This window comes from Gymnogyps californianus, chromosome 13, assembly GCF_018139145.2.
Source record: "Gymnogyps californianus isolate 813 chromosome 13, ASM1813914v2, whole genome shotgun sequence".
Lineage (NCBI taxonomy): Eukaryota > Metazoa > Chordata > Aves > Accipitriformes > Cathartidae > Gymnogyps > Gymnogyps californianus.
Window position 1 is genome coordinate 20,377,681 of NC_059483.1, and position 24,266 is coordinate 20,401,946.

The 24,266-nt window shown below is 36.9% G+C and overlaps 1 protein-coding gene across 1 annotated transcript in view; it reads right to left on the minus strand.

Annotated features, from left to right (window-relative positions):
- Positions 1-24,266, minus strand: part of CENPP (centromere protein P) — a 150,612-nt gene that overhangs the window by 624 nt on the left and 125,722 nt on the right. Inside the window, exons 8-9 of the mRNA XM_050904471.1 lie at positions 2,637-2,716; positions 80-171 (exon numbers count right to left, since the gene is read on the minus strand). Of these exons, the coding sequence (XP_050760428.1) occupies positions 80-171; positions 2,637-2,716 (172 nt within the window). The remainder of the gene's footprint in view (positions 1-79; positions 172-2,636; positions 2,717-24,266) is intronic.

The window sequence follows — 24,266 nt, forward strand, 5'->3', positions numbered from 1 at the left end:
TAAAGAGATGTTGGGCAAAAAAGGGGACAGGCGTTCTACTTGCAAGCTCAGAAACAGTCTCTGGAGCGAATGCCCTTACCTTGCTCCGGTACTTTGGTCAGAAGGTCCAGAACAGGCGTAGTTCTCCCTTCTTCATCTATATGTATCTTCCAAACAATCATTAATTCCAACCTGTATCATGTGCACAGAGAAGTTAGTTAAGTGTTAACTAGGCAACTGTCTTTAAGGTTGCTTTGGAGCAGAAAGTACAGTATTCGGGAGGTTCACCCTCATTATGCTCTTAAAATTCACCTCGGGTAATGCAACTTCCCCATCTCTGTATTTGCGAACCAGAAATACTTATATTTGAACCAAGGGAAACTGGTAATCTATTGACAAGGAAGGGTTCCAGGTACATTCACGTTTGCAACCTCAAGAGTTTTTCCCCCTGGTTCTTGTCTGTCTTTGTCTCTCATGAAGGGTAAGTTTCCATCGCGCAGTGGTAAAAAGTAAGATAGGAAAGAGAAAGAGAGCGAGCATCCCCCTGCCCCACCCCGTACATAATATCTGTACCCAGGTATTGTGCTTAGATACAGGATGAAAACAGAGGAAAATCGTTTCAGAAGAAGTGTTTGCATAAATAGTGATGTTCGGGGTTTGGAATAAGGTCCACCCCGATACTGTTCATGGACTTTTTAGAATAACACACAGGGATAAATACATCCAAGGCCTAGATTCCTGCATTTGTTTGCTTTTAATTTTTTTTTTTAAATAATCTTAACCATCATTACTCCTTCAAGAGCGTTTTTGTTGTTTTTGCAAGGCTAATTATTATTTCCAGCTTTTGCAGTAGGACAAGATGACTACACCATCCTAAGTGAACGATTCGGCAGTTGGCTTCCGCAGGGGAAGAGTTGTTCTAGTCAGGTACACAGGGATTACACTAGAACAACATTCATAGTAGTTTTGCTGCTTTGTAACATCCCACCTGCTTTACTGCATTTTGTATTCCCCTCCAGTCCCTGCGCAGTCCCTAATCCAAAGCTGATCTGCACAATACCAAGTCATCGCGAGGAGGGAGTTCTCTTTCTCAGGGCTGTTTGACCAATCATGACTGTGAAAGTTCCCTTTAAATATGATTTGTCAGCCTTTTGCCACTTCATTGTTAAAAATCCTTTGAGAATTTGTGCACAGCTTGTTCTGGGATTTTGCAAACAAATTACTATGCAAGTGTATTTTCTACCAACCCACTGAAATGATTTTTAAATTCTTCTGTTTCATGATTGTGGGTGAGAGGGAATGTGTAACAGTACTTGGCACCTGTCAACACGAAGAGAAACTGTAACATAAAGCAGCTTATTTTCTAACTGTGATGGTCTAACAACAGTTCATTTTGAATTACTGCATTTCAGAGTTAAAGCATTCAGTTTTAAATGGCAGATCTGGCACTACAGTGCCGAGACAGTGCTACCTATTATGGTTTATTTGCTAGTTCCACAAACAAGTATGATGGAGGGAGCTATGCTTTATTTCCAGTTGTTTCCATATAAATTACTGCATATTATAGCAAAGATATCATAGGAGAAGAGAATGTCTGATCCTTTCAGAAAACAGTAACTTTTCTTGGCCCGTACAGAATTCCTGGCAGTGATAATTACATTGTCTTACATGAAACTTCAAGGATTTTTCTTCCTCACTTTAAAAACCGAAACCTGCCAGAACACGTCTAGCAGGGAGCCCAAACAAATCCAGCATGTGTGGTAGAGTAATAAATGGCAGTGAGATGGTCCCCCCTCCGTCTAACTGATTTCCTTCTAAAACAATGGAAAAATACGGCTACAGTTGCTTTCAGCAACATGGTAACTGCAATTTTCTTTCCATTCTTTAATGGAGAGAAGACCAAGGAACTGTGCTTTGCTTCAGTGATTTGTGATCATTGCACCTCCTACCGCAGAAGAAAGTATGAGCTGTAATTGACAGGCTGCCACACTGGCCTTCGCCTGCAAGAAGGGATAAGCTCCTTCGATCAGGCCCAGGGGTGAAAAATGCTGCCTTATCTCATAGAGGCTGGTTGCCAGTGGCCCACCCTGTCACAGTAAGAGGGATGTTGGCCTCAGCATCTGTTCTGCCCGTTGCTCTGGTCATGTAATGCAGAAAGAAAACCAAGATGGAACAAATCCAGCTGAACCTGACATGTTTTCTGATGCGTGAGAGGGAGGATGCGTCCCACATTCCTAAACTTCAAATTTAGACTCTTCATTGTAGCATGAGCTTCCAAAACCAAGATAGTAATAGATTTTTTTTTTTTTCTTAAAATGCAAATTAAAAGCCTGCTAGAGCCCTGTATTTTTTTCCACCTAGTTTTTTGAAAGAGTGGGTACACACAGTAGCAATACAATTGGATTGACTTAACTAACACGGCCACATGTACATGGCCTGGACGTATATTTTGGGTTTTTTTTGGTTTTTTCTCATAGTGTTCTTAATGTGTGGTTATAGACCTAAAATGTAAGACACATCATCTAATCTCTGTGTTTAGAGGCATTACAAAGCAAAGAGTGACTTAATGTTCAAGCAGACCGATTATGTATAGATTGTCAATATGCATTTCACAATCCTTTATCTGCATAAATCAAGAAACATATTTATTGGCTTACCCAGAAACTTTGGGGTTCCTTAGAATTATATAGTCCCCCAGCAGTCCTTCCGGGAGGGTTACAATGTCAGGATATTTGCCCTGTGAATGAACAGGTTCAAAAAAGGTATAAATTAGGTCAGAAAAATCAGAGTAGACAAGGTGGCTTCTAGCTAGTGCTTTCCAGTTGCAGTGGATTTTAATATGCTGCCACTTTTAGCTTGCGTTTTTAATAGTTAAGAGTAACGATACTAATTGTTTAAAATTCTGACGTGCTTTTTAAGTTTTGATGGTTTAGTTTTTCTAGTATCATTCACGTGATATCAAGAGATACTTAAATTTGGTCACCTCAGAGAAAAAAAACCAGTATTGTGCACCTGTACAAACAGGCCTTAGAAGTCCTTATGCAAGGCGTAGGAAACTGTGAAAGAATATTTTTTAACTAAGTTCTGTTAATTTGATTTAATAACACATTATAATACATTGCAGTTTCACAAAAAACCAAAACCAAACCCTTACTAGTACACTCTTTTTGAGAAACTGGATCACCAAGTTCCATACAGTGCTTTGAAGGCATAAAGTAATAAAGACAATGAGATAACAAAATAACCACTATTATCAAAATATAATGGGACAATGGAAAATGATAAAACATATAAAACCACTGACTACTATTAAACTTCCATGTTACTGGGAATTAGAGCTATTTCCAATTACTACAGTGTGCAAAGATTGATCATTGTTCCATTACTTTGTTAGTGCATCTAATATTTTAGTCTTCAACGTGTATATCTTGAATTACCTAAGACACATAACTTTTGCTATAACTATTTTAAAAGCATGTAAAAGCAAAGCAGAATAGTAGCTATGTACAGATTCTTTAGAAGTTATGCAGTATGTAAGGTGACAGGTTACTCAGCGTATGAGGAGATGCATATACATCAAAATACGGAGAACACAATTACTGCACCCTGCAGGGACGTGCTATTGCAAAAGAAACCAGAATCTAGGTTATCGTGGAGACTTCAACACTGTTACTTGCTTGTACTGTCTTATGTACTGGATACAAAGCTGTGTTCCAAAAATTGCAGTTTATAAAGTGTGAAAAATCTGTCAGCCTAAATCATTCTACCGCGCTCACAGGGCAAGTGGTATGTCTTACGGAAAAGGAGCAGGAGAGCTCGTCTTTGAAAAGCACTGGAGAAAATGAGTTAGGTTTTATAGGATTACGCCTCATCTGGCAGACTGAAATTGCTACCAGATGTGACCTTGCTCTGGTTTAGGAATTTATGACAAACTGAAGGGGGTTTGTGCAGAATGCCAAATGACATAAAACACATGGAATTTGCCAGTTTTAATTTCTACAAAGTATCTAGTACTGTATTTATCATGGGGATAAAGACCATGATCTATCCTGAGAACAAAGACACATAAGGGGCAACAAAGTGCACGGTAGTTACAGCATGAAAACGTGGCTGATCTAACGTCACTCGCCTAGCAGAACAGTGATCTTTTTTCAGCTTTACTCCCTGTGGAATTATGCTCCTCTGATGACAAAATAAAACAAGTTTCTCAGGCTTTCCTTCTCAATAACCCATGTCTTTGATATTCATTACGTGCCTTCATTTGTCTGGTATCGTAGGGCTCAGGGAATCTAGCCATCTCTTTAGCTCCAGGTTGCAAATCCTAGAAATTTAGGATTAGCTTGTATCTGGTGAACTCAACTCTCAAGTTCCTCATTTACAAGAGATCCCCAGTATACCATAGCTAAACACTGAGTCATGTTTTATCTTCATCCGCCCATACTGAGACCTTTGGGAATCACAAGAGAAAAGAGATCAGAGGAACTAGATAAGAGTTCCAATTTTCAAACCGCTGTAAAACGCACCCATGACTTGTTTGGGAGTTCCTGTGTAGCTGCCATAGTCAATGCATTTGCCCCCAGCTAGTGGTTGGTATTTTATGTTGCACAGAAGCCAGAGGCAGCTCAAGGAAATCTCCAAGTATGTAATTTTCTGTGGTCTAAAAGCTTCCTTGTACCTGGGAGAGAGTGCGTTGGTGAGTTCTGCGCACAGGCAGCAGTTATTCTGTGCCTTAAATAAATGCCAGGGTTTTGGCAATCCGTCTGAATGCTGTGAGAATCTGATCTTGTGTGAAATTCACAGGATTTGGGATAAAATCCAGCTGCTTAGCAGGAAAGATCATATCTTAGCAATCCACAAAACACACAAAAAGCCAAAACAAATACCTGCATCTCTCTTCAGGCGTATGACATGCTAAAATTGAAGTCATAACAGTGGCATGAAGCAGTACCTCGCCCAGGCCCACGTAAGGAGGTGTCTGACCACCTCACCTAAGGGTGACTCCTTAGAGTGATCATGCAGCAGAAGCAGGGAGCAAAACTACCGCACCCAGGATTAAGCGAGCAATGTTAAACACTGACAATTTAGGGAATAAAACCCAGGAAATGCAGTCACACGATCTACCTTTCATATTCCACATATCAAATGTAACGTCTGTATCCCATAGGTAAAACGTGGGCATCTGGCATGTAAATGAAAACCCAGGCACACAGCGTGCACAAGCTGCAATAGTCCTGACAGAACTACAATTCCAAATACACTTTGTGGGTACTGGATTATCACCTCATATTCTCTGCTGTGCAACTTTTCTAAGTTTCCCCCAGGGAAAAGAAAAGGCAAGGAATAGGCAGGGTAACAGAATGACCCGATCCCCTGAACGGTCTCTTGGGAAAGTCAGTAACTCCTATGGGATCTTGTAAAGTGGACAGCAGGCAACTGAAAGTAGCACGATACCAGATGGGAAAGATCAGCTACAACTGCATTAAGCAAAACCTGACTTTAATCAAGAAATATCTTTCCTCAGATGACTTTTAAATGTCAGTTTATGATCAAAACCAAAAGCCCATGCTATTATTGCTTCTGGACGGAAATAGTTTTTCCAGCTCCTTCAGGAGTCCAAGCACGGAATCTTATGGGAACTTTTGTCTAAAACAGAAATAGTCTCAAATCGCAAAGGGACGACCATCATGACGGAATACACAATCTTCCCTTTCTCCCATGACAGATTTTACACATACACACACACACAGAGCCATCCGAGTGAATACACTTGGAGTATCTATTTTTAAACAAAACATATTATTCTTCAGCTGTTTAAAACTGCATTGCAATTTTCTGCATACTAAAACTCTAAGGAAAATGTTCGAAGTTATCCAGCTTAAGAGCCTTGACTAAGAATGCAAAGCAAAATTGGCAAGGCAGAACCTATACTAAAAGCAGGCAAATTTGCTTCTAACCCACTTACGAAGAAAATAGGCTACTCTGCTCTTAGATGGAACAATAGTTCACACCTACTACTAATTTTTAACTTGGCATTCGGTCAGGACTGTATATAAAGACTGCTAAGCAAGTCATGTTGCTATGAGTCCCTCCACAGGTGTAAGCTAATTTACCAAAGATGCTACATTTAGGCTCTGATTCGGAGTGATTTATATGTATGTTTTGCTCAGCTAAGGCCACAGTATCATCCACCGAAGTCATACACATGGTGGTAGCATCAAGGCCTTAAATAACAACATCAACCTAATTTCAGGAATTCAAATACAAATTATTTGCAAAAATGATGAAAATTCTAGATACTGTAGAATACCAATAATAACAGGATTGAATTCCAGAAGCATTAAACAATCAAACCCACTGCCACCAGTCTGCTACTCACTGCAAAAATTTAGGTCAACCCCTTAAGTAGCCATCAAGTGGGAAGCCATCCCAGTGCACTGCCCCACACACTCCTGATGAGATAGTCTGAATTCAGAGTAGCTGTGTTCTCCAACAGCCTCATTCTCTGGTTTTAGCAGCAATCTGATTTTTAAATTACAGTAGTCTAACTCAGATAACAACAAAAGGAGTAATTTTACTATTACCATGATCAAGTCCTACAGACACTTAAAAACAGCAAACACCAGGCTACAAAATGAAATTAAGTGCAGCAATTACATTTTTGGAAATTAGTTTGTATTTCTACTTTTACTAAGCCTTCTGCTAGCCCTGATAACTATAGCTCCATTTACGAGATCTGGTCTTACAATTTATCTGTCCTTAATGCACATTGCTAAAATATTTGGTGCTAACTTCACCAAGAACTCTTATCCTCAAGTCACAAACTATGTTAATCTATCATAAACTGAACATTGCATATACATTTTCAATCAGTTATCTTTCTAGAAATGTAAGTTGCTTTGACGAATTTAATTTTTAGATATTGGACAATACATTTGTTAATGCATTTCAATTAACTAAAATACTTTATCCTGTAAGACAGCTGTCACCAACATGAATATATAACATGGATTTATACTTTCCTCTATTTTTAAAGTATGGTGGCAAGCCCTAAGTCAATGAAAAATTTCTCCAAGAAATTTAATTTTTCTGGTACCAACATGCACCTCAGACTTCAACAGATAAGACAAAACAGTCTGCCAATACAATGTAATCGAGAAATGAGTAATACTGTATCTAAAAAGAAATACATCTTATTTTTTGTTCTTTCCTTCCTCTCCACTGCTTGACTGGGCAAGAGCAGCACTGTATAAATTGATGTACACTCAAAATCTGAATACAAGGATGAAAGAAAAACCTGTAATGTAGGCAGATGAAGATGTATAAGATAGCCATGGTTTTGAGAAGGTTTTTGTCTCAACGTTGCATTTTTTTGAGACTACTTTTGAACTGAAAATCAACAGGAAAAGTCTGGAACCTTTAGAATACGCAAGGCGAAGAGAACCCATTGCCTGCAGATGCCTCAAGTTTGTCACATGCTTAAGTTGATGTTCTTTATGTAGAAGTTTTTGCTGTACAATGGCAGTGTTTGCGTATTTTTAATAGAATACTGTAAACACTACCAGTGTCATTAAATATTACGCTCAGAGCCTGAAAGGTCTGAAATTTGACTATGGAAAGTGCCGTATCACAACATTCAGTAAAAGACTTCCAGTCTGATGAACTGGAATTCCTGAGTCAGAAAGACAAACAGTTCACAAAGGGAAAATTCCTACAGAAAGACTTTTTGGTTTTAACATGCTACATGTTAGATTAGATTTCACCTCAAGTTTCATTTAAAGGAGCTTTTAAAAAGTATGTAAAGAAAGAAACACGGTAATTACAATTTAAATGTATGAGCATAATCAGCAAATCTATACTATGTCTCCTTAGGGATTTGTTTAGTACCCACCAAACAGAAAGCATTAGACAAATAGGAGGGATACAAATGTTTAGTTTTTTTACAAAGAAACCCAGCGTTATGACTGCCACACTTACTTAAATGATTCCAGTGTTATAAAGACAATGTCAACCATGGGCAAACCGAGCACCCTCCACTGCTTTAAATCTGGCCAAATAAACAAACACCAGTCCATTAAATAACTACCCAACATCAACATAAATTATTAAATTATTGTTAAATTGACTAGCTTTGTCTGCCAAGATTTGTTCTTGTATATGTAAAACTGATGCAAATGTAAAGTGACTGACTTTCCTCTTATTTTTCTGAAGCATCAGTTGCACAGGTAAAATATAGACTTGTAAAATATCGAAAAAACAATGAATATAGAGCAATATATAGCTTACTTTGAGAGAACTACTTAGAATTTACTTTCATGTGATACACCTCAGAATCTAACTGAGTATGTTTCTCTTACAGGCTGACATGTTTAAATCTTTGTTTCTTCAGCAGCTTAATACTGGAAACAAAGGTCTTTTGGAGCTACTGGGGTATTTGTAAGGCTTAAACATTTACATTTTGAAGGAAAAAACACTTTATACCATGCCACATATTTTTTGGTTGAAAAAGAAAGTATTCTTTATATGCCATTTCGTATTCTCTTTGGTATCTTTCTGTGGAAAGAAATTCTGTATTATCTAAAATCTGTATTTGGTACGTAACGTATTGATTACATGACACTTCAACTTTTACACACGGACTTTTGCGTTAAGGTATGTAATGAGCCAATGGGACAAGAATTAGAAGATGCAGTGAATCCTCAATCCGCTGTTTTTCCCTTGTACAGCCATTTACTGTGTGTATGCACATGTACGATTCACAGTTTTAAACTATTTTTGTAAGTTGGGGGTTTTTTTTAAATTAATTCCACTACAGCAATAGAGGAACATTTAGAAAGCAATTTATGCAGAGTTACATCATTATTGTCTACTGATATTTGGAGCAAGGCTGTGGCTATTCCCTAACTCAGAGCAATGCAGAACTGGGATCTCACTAAAAATCAGTATTTTTTTTATTTTAGTGTCTAGGGCAAGGAAGTTTATCAGCATTCCAGTTATGGTAGTATCTCATAATAGCATACTTCGGGAATCAGTGTCCCACTCCTTGCTTGATCTGTCTCTGACCATCATATGAGTTTGTGACAGATCTTCATAGAATCATAGAATCATTTAGGTTGGAAAAGACCTTTAAGATCATCGAGTCCAACCGTAAACCTAACACTGCCAAGTCCACCACTAAACCATGTCCCTAAGTGCCACAAAACTGTGCAATTAGAGTAAGAAATACAATACGTAATTGCTGAGGTAGCATTCTACAAATAATTTGAATACCTAGGTTCAAGAAAAAAAATATCTCATTCTAACTTCCCTCTATACTAAAACATATGGAACATTGGAAACACTTAACATAACACAAAATACTTCTGTATTTCTCAAACGGTAGCTAGAACTGCACAAAACCCACTCGATCAACTCCACCTTCTGCACTCTAGTATAATTTTACAGTAATTCCACAAGATGCAAATCTCCATTTATTGCCTCTTCTCATGCAGAGATCTATTCATACTTAAAATGTTAAAATAATGCTGTATAAATTCTATTCACTTTTATACTTGGCTTTAAAGAAAAAGTATGGCTGAGTCCAATATCTATTGGATTAACAACACTGATGTTTTGGGGAGGGCTGTGTGTGCTTAAATAATATTTTCCTGTGGGCCATTTGGTCATAATGAGATTCAGACTTGAGTAACAGACACAGAAACATGAGGAAACCTAGCATCAACACAGCCCTACTTGACCAGATTTTTTTTTTTTTCAGGACTAAACCCAAATATCCATGCTAGGAAACAGGTATTGCTGAAGCCTCAGCACCAAACAAAGTTCTGTGTCCAAACCAACATGTCCTAATGGCAAGATGCTCAAGGGGGGTGTACTATTAGCTTCTGCATCACCACCTCATATGGCTTTGTGAAGACAAACAACGACAGTTTGGTCTGTGCCTGAAAGATAACAATGTTGTAACCTAAGGTCAATGATTTAAATTAGAGCAAAATACGGCAATCTTTTCAGGAAACAGTGTGTTTAACTAAATCTCAGCTAAAGCATAAAGCTACAAACATTATTAGCACCTCAGAGGTCAACTTTCATCAGATCATCATCATATGCTTAGGAAGATGGCAGCATGCTTTTATTTTTGGATAAGCATAAATATCAATTTGAAGCAACTGGGGATATGTAATAAATCCTAGCTATGAAAATAAGCTGGTATATCTACTACTGCAGGAGAAAAACTTTGACAAAACCTGTTTTAAAACAATAAAATATGAATTACAGAATTATAAGAGAGAAACATTTTATAAATGTGTTCTTGCATGCTATATTTTTTTCAAATGTCTACACTGAAAGCTGCCTAAAATGCTTTGCAAGGGCTAGAATTATAGTATCTTCAAGTATTCAAAGAAGGGCACATTGAACGTTCAAAACATAAAGGATTTCAAAAGTCACCATGAAGTTTCTAATTTTGTGCAATTAAAGGAACTGAAACCAAGAAAAGACAATGCACTTTCCCCCTTCAACTAAATTACACGGTATAAAAACACTGTATTTGCAAAGTGGATTTATGAAACTTCACCACTCGCAATTATGTCTCAGAATAAACACATCTTCCATCTTCCCATCTAAGTAAACATTTTACTCAAGTAAAACAGTCCTGCTGGCGATCTGTGTTATGCAAATTACACAAAACTACAAACGTGATTAGAATCAAAGAACAAGTTTACAAAGAGATGTGCATAATGAAAAAGTAGTTTTGTCTGTGTGGCAGTCATATTACATCTCATACACTGCTCAGTTCCTATCTTTTAAAACTAAAAGCACATGCGATACTACCAACATGCATGTTTCCTTTTTAGTAGAGGAAAGGAGAATTTTGGGGACAGACTTGAGGAGTAACAGTATGAATGCCAACCTGGACAGGGAAATCTTTGCAGAAAATGTTTACCGAAATTCCCTTACAAGCTCAGGATATGCCTGGTTTCCTCCAGTAGTATAGATACAGCTGGGTACTTGAATGAAAATTGCTCTGCATCCACCTAGTTTCAGACCTGTATTTTTTAGCAGACCAGATCTGTAACTCAAGAGTTATAGATCACTTCGCTAAGATTCAATCTTACAAATACCTCTTAAGGTTAAGTCAATGCTCTACACTAGTACCTGAAACCAACTGGGAGGAAGTCTTACTCATCGCCAGCCCAAAACCCATGTAGCATTAGCAAATTGCCAATGATGTTTCTTTGCTTTGTTCTTTTTTCCTTTTTATCCTCCAGTTGATTACAGCTTCTCTTTTTTGGCCCCAACTCTATTTCCGTTGCCATTAATTTTCCTTCTTTCACATTTCCATAACATTATTTTTCGTGCTTGATTCAACCATGATTCTACAGTACATGATTCAGTTTGTCACTATTTGCAATGTGACTACTAATTTACCATACTATTTGTATTTTCATAATTGGATTGAGGCTGTATGTCTACAGAAGAGCTAAACCAGCATTACCTAGGCCCAAGTACACATACTACTGTCTCTCTTATAAAGCATTTCCTTTCAATACCACTTTGTCATATGGTAACCATATGTTTATCTGCAACTTAATTACAGCAGACTGGGAATAAATTAAATACATACTAGAGGTTTATATTTAGAATGTGAGGAAAAATAGATTTAAATGAAAATTAAACCTCAGAAAGAACAGGAAGAGGTACATAATAAACAGTGAACACAGAAGTTGCAGATGTTGTTTTCTTTTTTCTTGCTGGGGAAGAGATGAGTCTTCTCTCCATTATTTCTCTTTGTTGAGGCAAAAGTTTCCACTAGTTTATGAAAAATTATACTCCTGACCAATGAAGTGTGCACATTTACAAACAAATGTTTCTAAAAGCAACAGCACCAAGGTACTTTATTCTGTGTTTGTTTCTATAGTAAACAGGCATATTGGAAATTAGAATACACTTCTCCAGAACAGCTGAAAAGACTTGCAGGCTTGCTCGCTCTGCCTTCAGAGACTTCGCAGTTCCCCACTGGACACCCTGGACTACCCCTAGGTTCCAAAATCATCTTCACCTATTAATGCTGCTCTCTTGGACACAGACCCTGGCAAACCTGAAGATTACAGTGGGCCATGGACAAGAGGCTAGAAAGGAGTCCAGAAACCAAGAATGGTTCTGCTGCTACCGGATCAACTTCAGTGCAATCCAGTCAGATGCATTGTCTGGAACTGACTGCCTGGATGTTGCATGGCTCACAAAAGCCTGTCCTCCTCCTGGAAACAAGTCTACCAGACTTATTGATCAGTGTAAGAATATACAGAGAACAAGCTTGCCATCTGCTACTAAGGGACAGCACATTCGCCATCATTTACTCCTGTATCAGATATTATTGACTGTCCACTTAAACTGAAGAACTGTATCTCTGAATTAGCTCTGCCTTTCTCTTTGCCTTCTCTTTACCATTTTAAGTTTAAATAACCCAGTTTTTCTAGATTAAAGTTTTAAGGCTTGTTTGTTATTTTATTTAACTTTTAAAATACACTGTCTTAATACTAAGATGGCTGGAGAACCATCCTCTGCGTAGTTACCTGCACAGTTTCAAGTCCAGGACTTACTAATTGATTTGTTTTTTGTGGGAGAGCATTAACACTGCACCTAGGCATCCCTTTCGGTGGAAACCCACAGTAAACCAGCAGAGCTCCATAGTTCTGTTCTTCCTCCACAAGTTTACTGACATACTAGTTTTCATTATATTTTATTTTGAAACCCCTACCTTACCTCTGCAGTTAAGTATAATTAAACACTTCTTGATGATAAACGTAATATAAGGCACTGTGTGGAAATCAGCAGTTATGTCTAATTTAGCAAAAGAGACAGTAAGCAGTTAAGGACAGTACAGAGACAAAAAAAAAACCTATGAAAGGAAAAAAGATGCCATATTACAGAACAGCATGAAGAATCAACGATTTGGGAAGAAATAATCGTGAGCCAATTTTTCAATAATCTGAAGGAAGCAGACTGGAGGAAAGACATTTTTAGGAGAGAAGTTAAGTTTGTGTTTTCTTCCATTACAACAGAAGCAAGTTACTTTATAGATCTTTAAATATTTTTCTGCATAGAAGATGCTGCAAGATTCTCTCTAAGCCTTTTTGATGGCTTAGTAAAAGGGTCTAGGATTGCATAAAGCAACTTGGACTTGAAATACCACAGAAAAGTTGATAATCAAGTGTGACCCAACTTGCTTTTGTACAGTTTACATTATCAAGCTTGTCCAGACAGCAGATTTTAAACTTAATATAAACAAAAGCATCTGAATTTAGTTAATGACTTGGCTCTGAAGCTGTGTTAGTTTTTTCCCAACTACCCTGATTCATTAAAAAAAAAAAAAAAAAAAAAAAAAATCATAGGACACAACAAAGAACATCTAGTTCATCTAAATAAGCTCAATGTTAGCCATTTACTTTTTTAAAAGCATGACTAAAAAAAGTTTTTAGACAAGGTATTCAGCTTATGTTGATCATTTACTGTTGTGGTTATTTCATCTTGACTGTGGATCAGGTAGAAGATAAAAGTGCACAGTTAAGGACAAGAGTCAGTCAACTACTGATAATCAATAAAACTCCATTAATTTCTACAATTAAAAGAACAGCTGCCCATTGGTACAGTAACTGGAGTTCTTTGAGATATGTTTTCCCTATAAAGATAATGTACCTGCCTCAGATGAGAGAATTTTTCCCTTGACTTTATCAGCCAGCAAGTCAGTTCATGCAACCAGCCAGTAATTATCATAAATACAATATACTCAAAATATATATTATCAATTGTTGTGTGGCATCAACACTTTCATCCCTCCCCCAAGTTTTTTTGTACTACAGACTCTGCAGAGAGAAACTCAAAGCAAGAAGCATGGCACACAGTAGAGGACAGAATAAAATAATCTAATAAACTTCAGTTATTATTACTTATTAACACTGACTGCTAATTAATACATCAGGTATAGGCAAGGTACTTGGAGTCTTGCTCAAATAAAGCTTAGAGAACTGCCTTTCTGAAAGAGTCTGAAAGAGCTATTCGCTTCTATGTGGGCAAACATTTATCTTACCTGGTAAAGACGCATATGTCCATAGACCCACCTGGAACATCCAAAATATCACTTTTTATTTCTCACCAAGAGATATAAACTGTTTAAGAGGTCAATCTCTTGTCACTTAGAGCAAGCTGTCTAACAGCAGAGAGAGTTTTGGTCAATTAGTAGCTGTCAAATCTGCTTGTACTATGACCCTGATATCTTAAGAAAGCAGTCTTAAGAAAGTAGTAGCTGTACTGTAATCTCCACTGGACATCAGTGACAAAGGTGCAATCTGTGTTTGCACAAAAACAAACAAAAAACTTCTTGCGTGACTTGCACTCAAGAATAAAGATATGCTCCCTTTTTAGGTCCATCCAGATTTGGTATCAGTGGATGAATGACAATGTCCACAGCATAATTCCCTACCGCACATAGTACAATAATATTCATTTATCTAGCTACCATAAGGACCAGATTTTTCCTTAAACATATGCAGCTATGCACGTAAAATGCGTTCTCATATAAATCAGTGCTTATTTTCACAAATAGCATTGTATTATTATTATTATTATTCCTGAGCATCAGAAAAAGGTTTAACATCTGCATTAGGTGAAAAGCAAAGCTTTCTGTAAAAACATATGCTGTAGATACATTAAAATCTTTGCCACAAAACATCCTCTTTTAATGGTTCTACAAAGCATTACATTTAGGACAGTCTCAACAAAAATTTGCCACCCAGTAGCTTTCATTTGTCTGGTTATTAACACTTAACAGTTGCCTCAAATATTCTGCTTATGTGAAAATCAATATTAACAGGAAATGCTAACATGCCTGTTGCTATCAACAAGAGAAGGAGCCAGTCCAGTTGAAAAGACCCTGAAAGCTTTAAACCCACTGAATTCCTTTCATGCAATACCCAAATATAGTTCTTCAAATCTGGCTGTCAAAAGCATGACATTTCAGTTTATCAAACATTCTTAGTATAAACAAGAGTGACACAGGAAATATTCTTGAGAAGACCCTAGCATCTACAAGAAGAGGTTTATAGTACACAAAAACATTTAACAATTTATAATTATTGTATGTGTAAGGGTGTAAAGTTGTCAATCCACTGATAAATAATAGGCTTGTAAAAACGGTCAACTATCCTCAAACTTTGATCTACTAAATTACTTCAATAAGAAAGCAGCAAAAACCCAAATAACAAAATGGAAGAAAAAATAAGGAACTATCATTACACAGAAAAACTGTAACGCTATTCACTCTGCAACTTTGTAGTATACTTTAGACTAAATCTCTCAGAACAAGGATGATTTTGACTCAAATATTTGTATACTGCCAAGTACAAAAGAATTTAGGGCAGTGATGAGAATTCTTTAGTGTATCCACTAGGAGAAATCACATGCAGCTGCCAGGCAAAAACATATTCCTATGCCCCACCTTATTTGGGTTTTAGATGCCAAAGTTGCAGTCACCAAGAATGTACCGTGATGTGTGTGTATAAATATTTGTTTTATTGCTAGGTACTGCTACAATACAAAGAAGTAACAGTAATACTAATACTAGCTGCCAGTGTAATTCATTCACTTTCAATGCAACCCTGAGGCATTTTTTTATTTGAGTTTAAATGGCTGACATTGCAGAAACATTTCAAACAAATGTTGGTAACAATAAATTTTGTTCTTGTAGAAGTCCAGTTGAAAGAAAATTAGCTAATATTACAGCTTAACTTTCTCTTTTTTCTTCTTCAGTTTTTCAAACAATCAGTTTGAAGTAAAGTAACACAAACATTCATGCATATAAACCTAGTGTATGTTTAAAGTTTTCCTTTTTGCAGTTGTAAAATAACAAGAAGATTAGTCCTAACTCAACAACATAAAGCTGTAGAATAATGCACGTTTGCAGTGTGGATACTGGAGCACCAGCCTTTGCCAGAATGTGCTTTTACACTGTTGGGTTTGAGGAAGCACAAGAACCCTTCAAGCCCTCTAGTCCTCTAGTCCCTGACTGCACTCATCCCAAATTCCTCCGCAAACTCTCCCCGCAGCTACCGACTGTTTTCCACACAAACCAATGGCAAAATGCCACCGTTTGGCCTGAGCTACTGGCAACTCCAGACGGAATGATCATGGATCTAGGTTGCGGAATGACTTCAGGACTGTTGGAATTCAGCGTGCTTTGCAAAAGGACTAAGTTAGTAATGCATGCCATATAGCAATGCATTGCTTTGATTCAAAATGGCATGCTCAGCAATTCCACAATCCTGTGGGTTATTAGGAAAGTCAGTTTAGGAAGGTACAACTGATGTCAGGGGTATTTCTCTTTTTTCTATAGTATTTGCAGCTCAGTGAAAGGGGCATGCCCTTCAGGCTTTGACCTGATGGCCTACACAGATGACCTGCTAATTGCATATGCATATGATTGATTATTAATTCTATTAATAAATGCCACAGACTAACTTGGTACTCAAAATGTCAAGTGTCCACACAAAGTAAGAGCAATATTTTAAAAGTTCTTTTATCACACCATTTCAATATAAGCAACAGTGCAGACACTTCCAGCATTCTAATTCAAGCAGCAGTTAATGAACCTATAATTATTTGAGGTATATTAACAGGACAAACAACATAAAGTCATATGAGAAGCACCAAAAATCCAATGTTTAATTTTATTGTATGTACATGGAGAAAAAGAGGGAGAGAAGCAACAATAACGAAGAGGAAAAAAAGGAGAAAGGATAAAAAAAGGAAAAGAGGGGAAAAGGGGGGGCAAGTACAAGTGAGCAAAGAGTAAGATCAAAAAGTTTGATAGTAATGGACAGATGAGTAAAAATAATTCAAGAAAAAGGAAATTAAAGCAACAAAAGGAAGCTTTTGCATTCCCAGAATTTAAACATATAGCTATCCCCAGCTCATATAAAAAGACAAGGATGTAATGCTCAAAGACAGGCTACATTTCCAAACCCAAGCTGAGTCTCATAGCAGGAACTGTTAAGGTATACACAGATAATGCGATTGTTAGGTAGGAAAAATTTGAGAAGTCAAGCACTATAATGTTATTTAAAAAGTAGTTCTGAATTACTTCAATATTCATTTTTTCCCCTGTAGAAAGACCTCTGGATGACTCTTCCAAAACACACTGCGAACTAACATTTGAAGCCTCCAGCATATTCTTCGTCTTTGGCTTTTTCTATTTTTCCCCTCTCTGTTTTGGAATCAGCTCTTGTATGAGCATTTACTTGCAGCTGCCCCTGCCAGTGCAAAAGCAGCACTGTCTAGACTACGTACATATTTATGCCTCTTAAAAATAATTCAAATGATAACTCTACAGCTCTTATAACTCCAAAATCACATTTCTCACTTCTAACATATCTTGCTGCCCTACGAATTCAGAATTACTGTCTAACACTTCAATCCTTATTAACCCATAGGATCTTTCCTGCTAATTTCTATGAGACAAAGATGTCATAACATTCAATTACCAAAGTACTCGCTCTGAATGTACCTCATAAAATCTTCCAACTCTCTGAAACAAAACCAGCAAATGCTTCTGACAAAATCAGTTTATTCCGCATTGTACAAGACACATTGCGTAATACAAGTACAGGCCATGAAATACAGAAAAAGTAGCAAATAAAGAATTAGATATCAATGCTTGCTCTAAAATATAGTATAAAAATGACACAAATAGTCCTTCTGTCATCCCAACTGCTTTAATAACCAGTGTAGTATGTAGGGGAAAAAAAAGCCTTTTCCAATGAGTCAGTCACACAGTTAAAATACTGTATCTTTTCATTTATTTTCACTACTACTGTTATTCATGCTAACTTTCTTTAAGATAGCGGTAAAAATTCAGTACTGGATGCAATTACATCTTCATTTTGTTATGTAAATATACTTTGGTGACAACAGTTGCTGTTTCTTCCCATTTGTCTATCTTGATTATTGAAAATTTAAGTTCATGCATGCATGCAGAACAAAACAAATTCTACCCTTATTCTAATACTTTGTAGAGCTGTACTGCTGGGAACAAGCTTACGGTGCATTATCATAGGGAATGTGCTGGAGCATTACCGTAGATGGATGCGTTAAAATAGTGTTAAAAGCACCAGTTCTTTGATACAGGTGAATACCTACTCCATTTATGAATTGTTTTTCATCCCATAAGAACAAAGTACAGATGTTAATGACAATCATTTCATTTTGCGGCCCGGAAGATAGACAGACAGAAAAACTATTTTACCTATTTAATGCAATTTTATGAGAAAACCAGGTTTTGTCTTGGCTGAGGGTTGCTGCTCTAACCACTAGGCAGGGGTAGCTCTGCTCAGTCTTCCCCTCGCTGAATTATGAATAAAAAAAATAAAGAAACCTTTTCAAGATTTTACAGGCTTTAGAATTATTTAAAAAATATTAAATACTAATCTTAGGTTAACAGCACTTTGTAGGACACAGTGGCTGAAAAAATTTACACTTTACAGTGTAACTGAAAAAAAAGAAAATAAAAATCAAACAGCGTGCACCCCCAACAACTCCCAAACTCTCTGAAGGTATGGTTAAAAAAAACCTTACAATTTTAAATTATGACACTATTCAAAGAGCTGCTAAGCTAATGACTCTTGTGGTAAAATATGGTTTGCTTTAATCAAAGCTTTTTAATACTTGTTAATTAAAAAATAACTTACACTCCATTGCAAGTTACTGGCTTGTTTCATGGCACAGCTTTGAGTTAGCTTTAGTGAACTCAATCTTTTAAAAATTCACTCAAAGGAAAAAGGGCAATTAAAGCATTTCAGACACTTAAGCAGTTAAAACAACACAAGTTACCTTGCAACCGATGTGCTTGTAAATGGATTATGGATAAAGCAGTACAGAAGTAGCAAAATGTTTTAAAGTAGAAAATGAGCAACTAATAAAGAGGAAATAAGTTAATCACACTCAGAGCTGCAGCAAACATTTTTGAGTACACTCCAATCTGCCACTGAAATAATAAACAAATGTTACTATAAACAAACGTTATGCATCCATACATTATGTCCCCAAATATGGTCCATATAATCTCAAATTCTTATTACTCCATTTTCTATATCCTAGTATTTTCTTACTTGACAAGTAAGAAACTACAGCATTACTTTACACACCTTTCATTGTAACTTCTGCAGGAGTATGACATTTACCAATGCATCACTTTACAGACTAATTTCTAATCGTCCATTTTTTCCATCCATTTCAGTTGTATTCATTTCAGTTGGGCTTATGGATGCTCAGCCACAAGATTAGGTAGCTACGCTCTTGAACTGACTGTGTTAAAACTGATAGATTAAAATCAATTGACAAAACACTGCCTCAGTAATCGGCTTTCTTTTTTTTTGCAAAATGTTTGCCTGTAGAGCAATAGGTCTGATTAACAGACACATATGAATTAGACTTAGTACAGCTAATTCAAGTACCAGTAATAGAGAAGCCACAACAGTACATCCTTCTTTGGTGGCCTGCCTACTTGAGCAGCTCAGATGGGTTGAAACTGCCTGTGCTGTCACCATTGATATTTCAGCTAGCCAGTTAAAGCTAATATGGACATGTCAACAAACTCTGCAATGACACCTCTGCATGTTATGTATAGCCACGATGCTGTAAACTCGATCTGATATCATTTAAGTGAAGCTCATACAACAGAAATATTTTCATAAGAAACTATGAAATTTTTTTTTTTTTCATTCAATTATCCCAAAGTACTGCTGAAAGGTAAGAATGCCACACACTCTCTACATCTATATCTATATATTATTTTTTATTAAAAAAAACAAACTGCCAAAACCCAAACCCAATCTGAAAACAAATTTGCCAGGCTAAAACACATATAAATAAAGGGGTACCAGAAAGATCATTAATTTCACTGAAAAAAAATCACATACAATTACTCTGAGCTGTTCTTTTCAAATTATTGTACATATTTTGACACTCCACTCTTTCAGCTGAAATGAAGGGCTCGTCACATATAGAATATCCATTAACTGGTTCCTTCCACACTCATTAGTTTTACTCTGCAGTAATTGCGTTAATATAAACAGAATTACTTATAATTGAAACTTCTAGGTGACAGAGTAAAATCTCACTTCATCCCAGTAAATACAGTAGATAATGTACCTTTGTTCCACATGTAGTATATCATAGTCAGGCAATCATTATTCTTTGAGACAAATGATTTGCAAAAACTCTCTTGCTCTCATATTCATGACATATGGACAACTGTGCCATATTAAAATTACAAGTAGTAAAATAACAAGGCAGGATAACATCAGTTTGAATTGGTCTGCTATGTGTGGAATATGTTTCCATGGTTTTCAAAAGTCTTTAGGCTATAGAAGCTGAGGAAAACAGTTAAATTCCACACACACGAGAGAAAAATTATATCAATAAAAAGCACTCTACTTGAAGCAAAACTTCAAGTAAATGAACCTCAAAGATTATTATAAAATTTAACAATTTTTGAAAAAGCAAAAAATACTTATCCATCACAGTAACATAGACTGAAACTAATTGGTCAGACAGGTTATGGCTAATGTGTACAAGAAAACTCTGAAAAGCTCTTGAGCAAGTCGTGTCTCGATATATAAGATCGGTACATAGTGGCCCTGTGTCAATGGGGACCTTTAAATGCTACCCAAATGCAAACCATTACAGGTCATCCAATCCTCCCATGTCTAGGATGAAGCTGGACTAGAGGCACAGTTCTGTATAGAGTACAGATCATTCCAAGAAAGAAGTGAAAATAAATATAATAAAATAAAACTGCTGAGTCATTAAAAGCTATTTAGGAGCATATAGGATGATTCAAAACAAATTCCCTTCAACTCACTGGGAGACGGTATCTTACTTCTTGTTTAGGGTAAAAAGAAGTAGCTTGTTTCAGTCTGTTTCTTGCAGAACATATAGTTACCTCTCAGGTTATTTCTGTATGGAGATGCATTGTTTTAAAGTATGGTTTCATAAAACAAGTATCCAGGGACAGCTTAAGCTATTTCCATCCTCCCTGCTTTCCTCCATTTTCTCTCCATCAGCTAGCTACTGCCCCCTCATCTCTGCCAGCAGAACTGCTTCGGTGGCTATGCCGTGTGTCAGACCAGAAAGTAAAACATATGAAAAAACGGCATTAGTTCTCTCAATATGACTAATAGCACAGCCACAAAACCAGTAGCAGGATAACAATCTGGAGACAGCACACCCCAGCACTCAGACAGGAATGCATAATACTGCCACTGAAGATTTCATCTTGTCACATGGCTAGCTAACTCAAACAGCTGCTGTACGGTGAACAAGCAGGATGAAAAAATAGCTTAAGTGCTTCTCAAAACACATGAGCATTGAAACTGGCTAAAGGCAAATACTTTCAGGTCAAAAACTCTGCTCAACGTTCATACAGAACTGCTCTCTAAGCAGTAGTGCCAAAAGACAAAACACCTTTATGAAGAAAGGAGCTCTGGGTAAGAACAGTGACCGATATCTCCATGAAAGTTAGGCTTGTCTGAGCTGCCATTGAGACACGGTGAGTTTTGGGATATGACATTAACAGAAAACTTTTGATGTTCCTGCTGCTGCAATTAAACAATATTTCAGTTCTGAAGTGGTTGATTTTTAGCCAGATTGCCATTTTCCAAAAGAAATAACTGTTGGCTTTGAAACAAAAAGCCCCATGCTGTGCAAGCATTTAGACACAGGATAGTGCAAGAGCTAAACTAGGTTTGGAGACTCAGTAGATGGGATGTGTTGACGCAACAGTAATAATCAATTAAGAGGGAACCCCCTCACGCTGTCTCACCACTCCCCTCCTCAGCTGCAAGCTTCTCCTCATTATCCTGTATCATGATAAGAAAACTCGATGTTTCAGAAATAACTCTACTTGTTCTTCAGTCATTTGATGAGTCCTCCAGTTAACAAAGGAAAGGGAATGCAAAGGATTTACTGCAAAGAACAGATAGAAATTACCATAAAAAGGTAAACTGGCAAAGTCTTTCTGAGCTCTGGGAAAAAACCAAACAATGCTAATCTCCTTCAACAAGATATGTTTATACACGAGACAAACACAGTCATGCAGAATAACATATCCTGTTGAAACTGGTGATTTTTGTTTGTTTGTTTTTAGCATTTCCCTCATCAGGATGACACGGGGGAAATTGTGGTAGAGTTTCAGGAAATATGCAACTCCCATTTTGCACAAGTTTGGCCACAAATGCTAGTCAGATCATAAGGCAAACATAAATAATCACTTCATGAGGTGTTTTCAACTTGTACTCAATCCTGAATTTTGTGCACTGTGGAATTATAAATCTCTAGAAATGTGATAATCATAAAAATACCAATATGGTATTGCCCTGGTTTCGGCTGGAATAGAGTTAATTTTCTTCCTAGCAGCTGGTATAGTGCTGTGTTTTGGATTTAGTGTGAGAATACTGTTGATAACACACTGATGTTTTAGTTGTTGCTAAGCAGCGCTTATCCTAAGTCAAGGATTTTTCAGTTTCCCATGCTCTGCCAGCAAGCAGGCGTACAAGAAGCTGGGAGGGAGCACGGCCAGGACAGCTGACCCGAACTAGCCAAAGGGGTATTCCATACCATGGAACGTCATGCCCAGTAGATAAACTGGGGGGAGTTGGCCGGGAGGGGCGGATCGCTGCTCAGGCATCGGTCAGTGGGTGGTGAGCAATTGCATTGTGCATCACTTGTCTCTTCTTGGGTGTTATTTCTTCTTTTTGTCATATTCCTTTTCATTACTATTATTATAATATTATTATTATTATTAGTTAGTAGTGTATTTTATTTTACTGTAGTTATTAAACTGTTCTTATCTCAACCCACGAGTTTTACTTTTTTTTTTCCCTCGTCCTCCCTACCCCACTAGGAGGGGGGAGGGGGAAGAGGCTGCGTGGTGCTTAGTTGCTGGCAGGGGTTAAACCACGACAGGTATTAAAAATTAGATTTAAAAATTAGATATGTGTCCATACACACACACACACACACATCCCTGCCATTTTGCCCCTTCAAATTCTCACTGGTAGCGCACTACAGAATTGCTGTACAAGTAATTTTTGCCATTGTCCACTAATTCACCCAAACAAACCATTCGGTGCCACTGTTTGTAATGGGGAAAACATGAATCAACAGGCAAAGACAACTAATTTTTAGATTTAAAAGGAAACCGCAAGCAAACTTTGTTATTTTCCTCAAAGTGTCTTCTCGTACCAGCTGCCAACAAATCCTTCTTTTTGACTAAAAAGCTTCAAAATGTTTGTGCCCTCAGTTGACATCTCCTTCCTGAGACAGTCTCTCAGTGGAGAGGTATCCTGTTACTAATTTCTACGTAATATTAAAACCAATGTGAAAAGATCTCAGGCAACAAACAAAAGTGATGTAAGAAGCAAGCCACAAGAACCCAACAATGTCTACCAGATGAGGTCTCAAACCAACATTTTTATCTGTATTAAGTATTAATTTTCTTATTTCACTTCTGATACAATTTAAGATGGCAACAGTATACAAAAGACGTTTATAAAAAGTTGCATTCACTTTTTAGAGATGTATACAGTGTTCTATATGGACACTTTTTTTTGCCATTTTGCGTACAAATGGAAAGTGCAACGAAGCACGACCAAGTAAATGGAGAGCAAATCATTGTTTTGAAAAGAGCAAACAAATAGGGAAAGACCATTAGAATAATTATATAGTCTTATTTTTAATGAATTCTAAACAATCTATTTTCAGTATTTACACACAGATAAAGTTATATTAATTTTCTATATTTAAAATACAGACTTTTTCTATATGTTCATTTTAGTCCAATCTTTATTTAATGGTTTAAGAGAAACACTCTCTCTTTGGTCTGGGTATGCCTATTGAAGAAAACGGAACTGTCTATAAGAAGCAATGGCAGGACATGAATGAAAGCCTACAGGAGGCTTACATCTGTCTGCGAGAAACTCAGCAACTGTTGAGGTTTCTATGACCTTCAAACTCCTCTTCTGAACCATTCTGAATTCTTCATAGTTTACAGGAGAAAATGATTTTTACGAAAGAAAGAAATGGAGAAAATCTCTTAGGGGGTATTTCTGAGCAACAAGAACTGAAAAGAGAACTTTAAATTTATCAGAATGATACTAGTAATGTGATGGGGTTTCCCCAGAACAGAAAAGCTTACAATGTCTGAAAATATTAGAGCAATGTCTTTGATGTAGATTTATATTCCC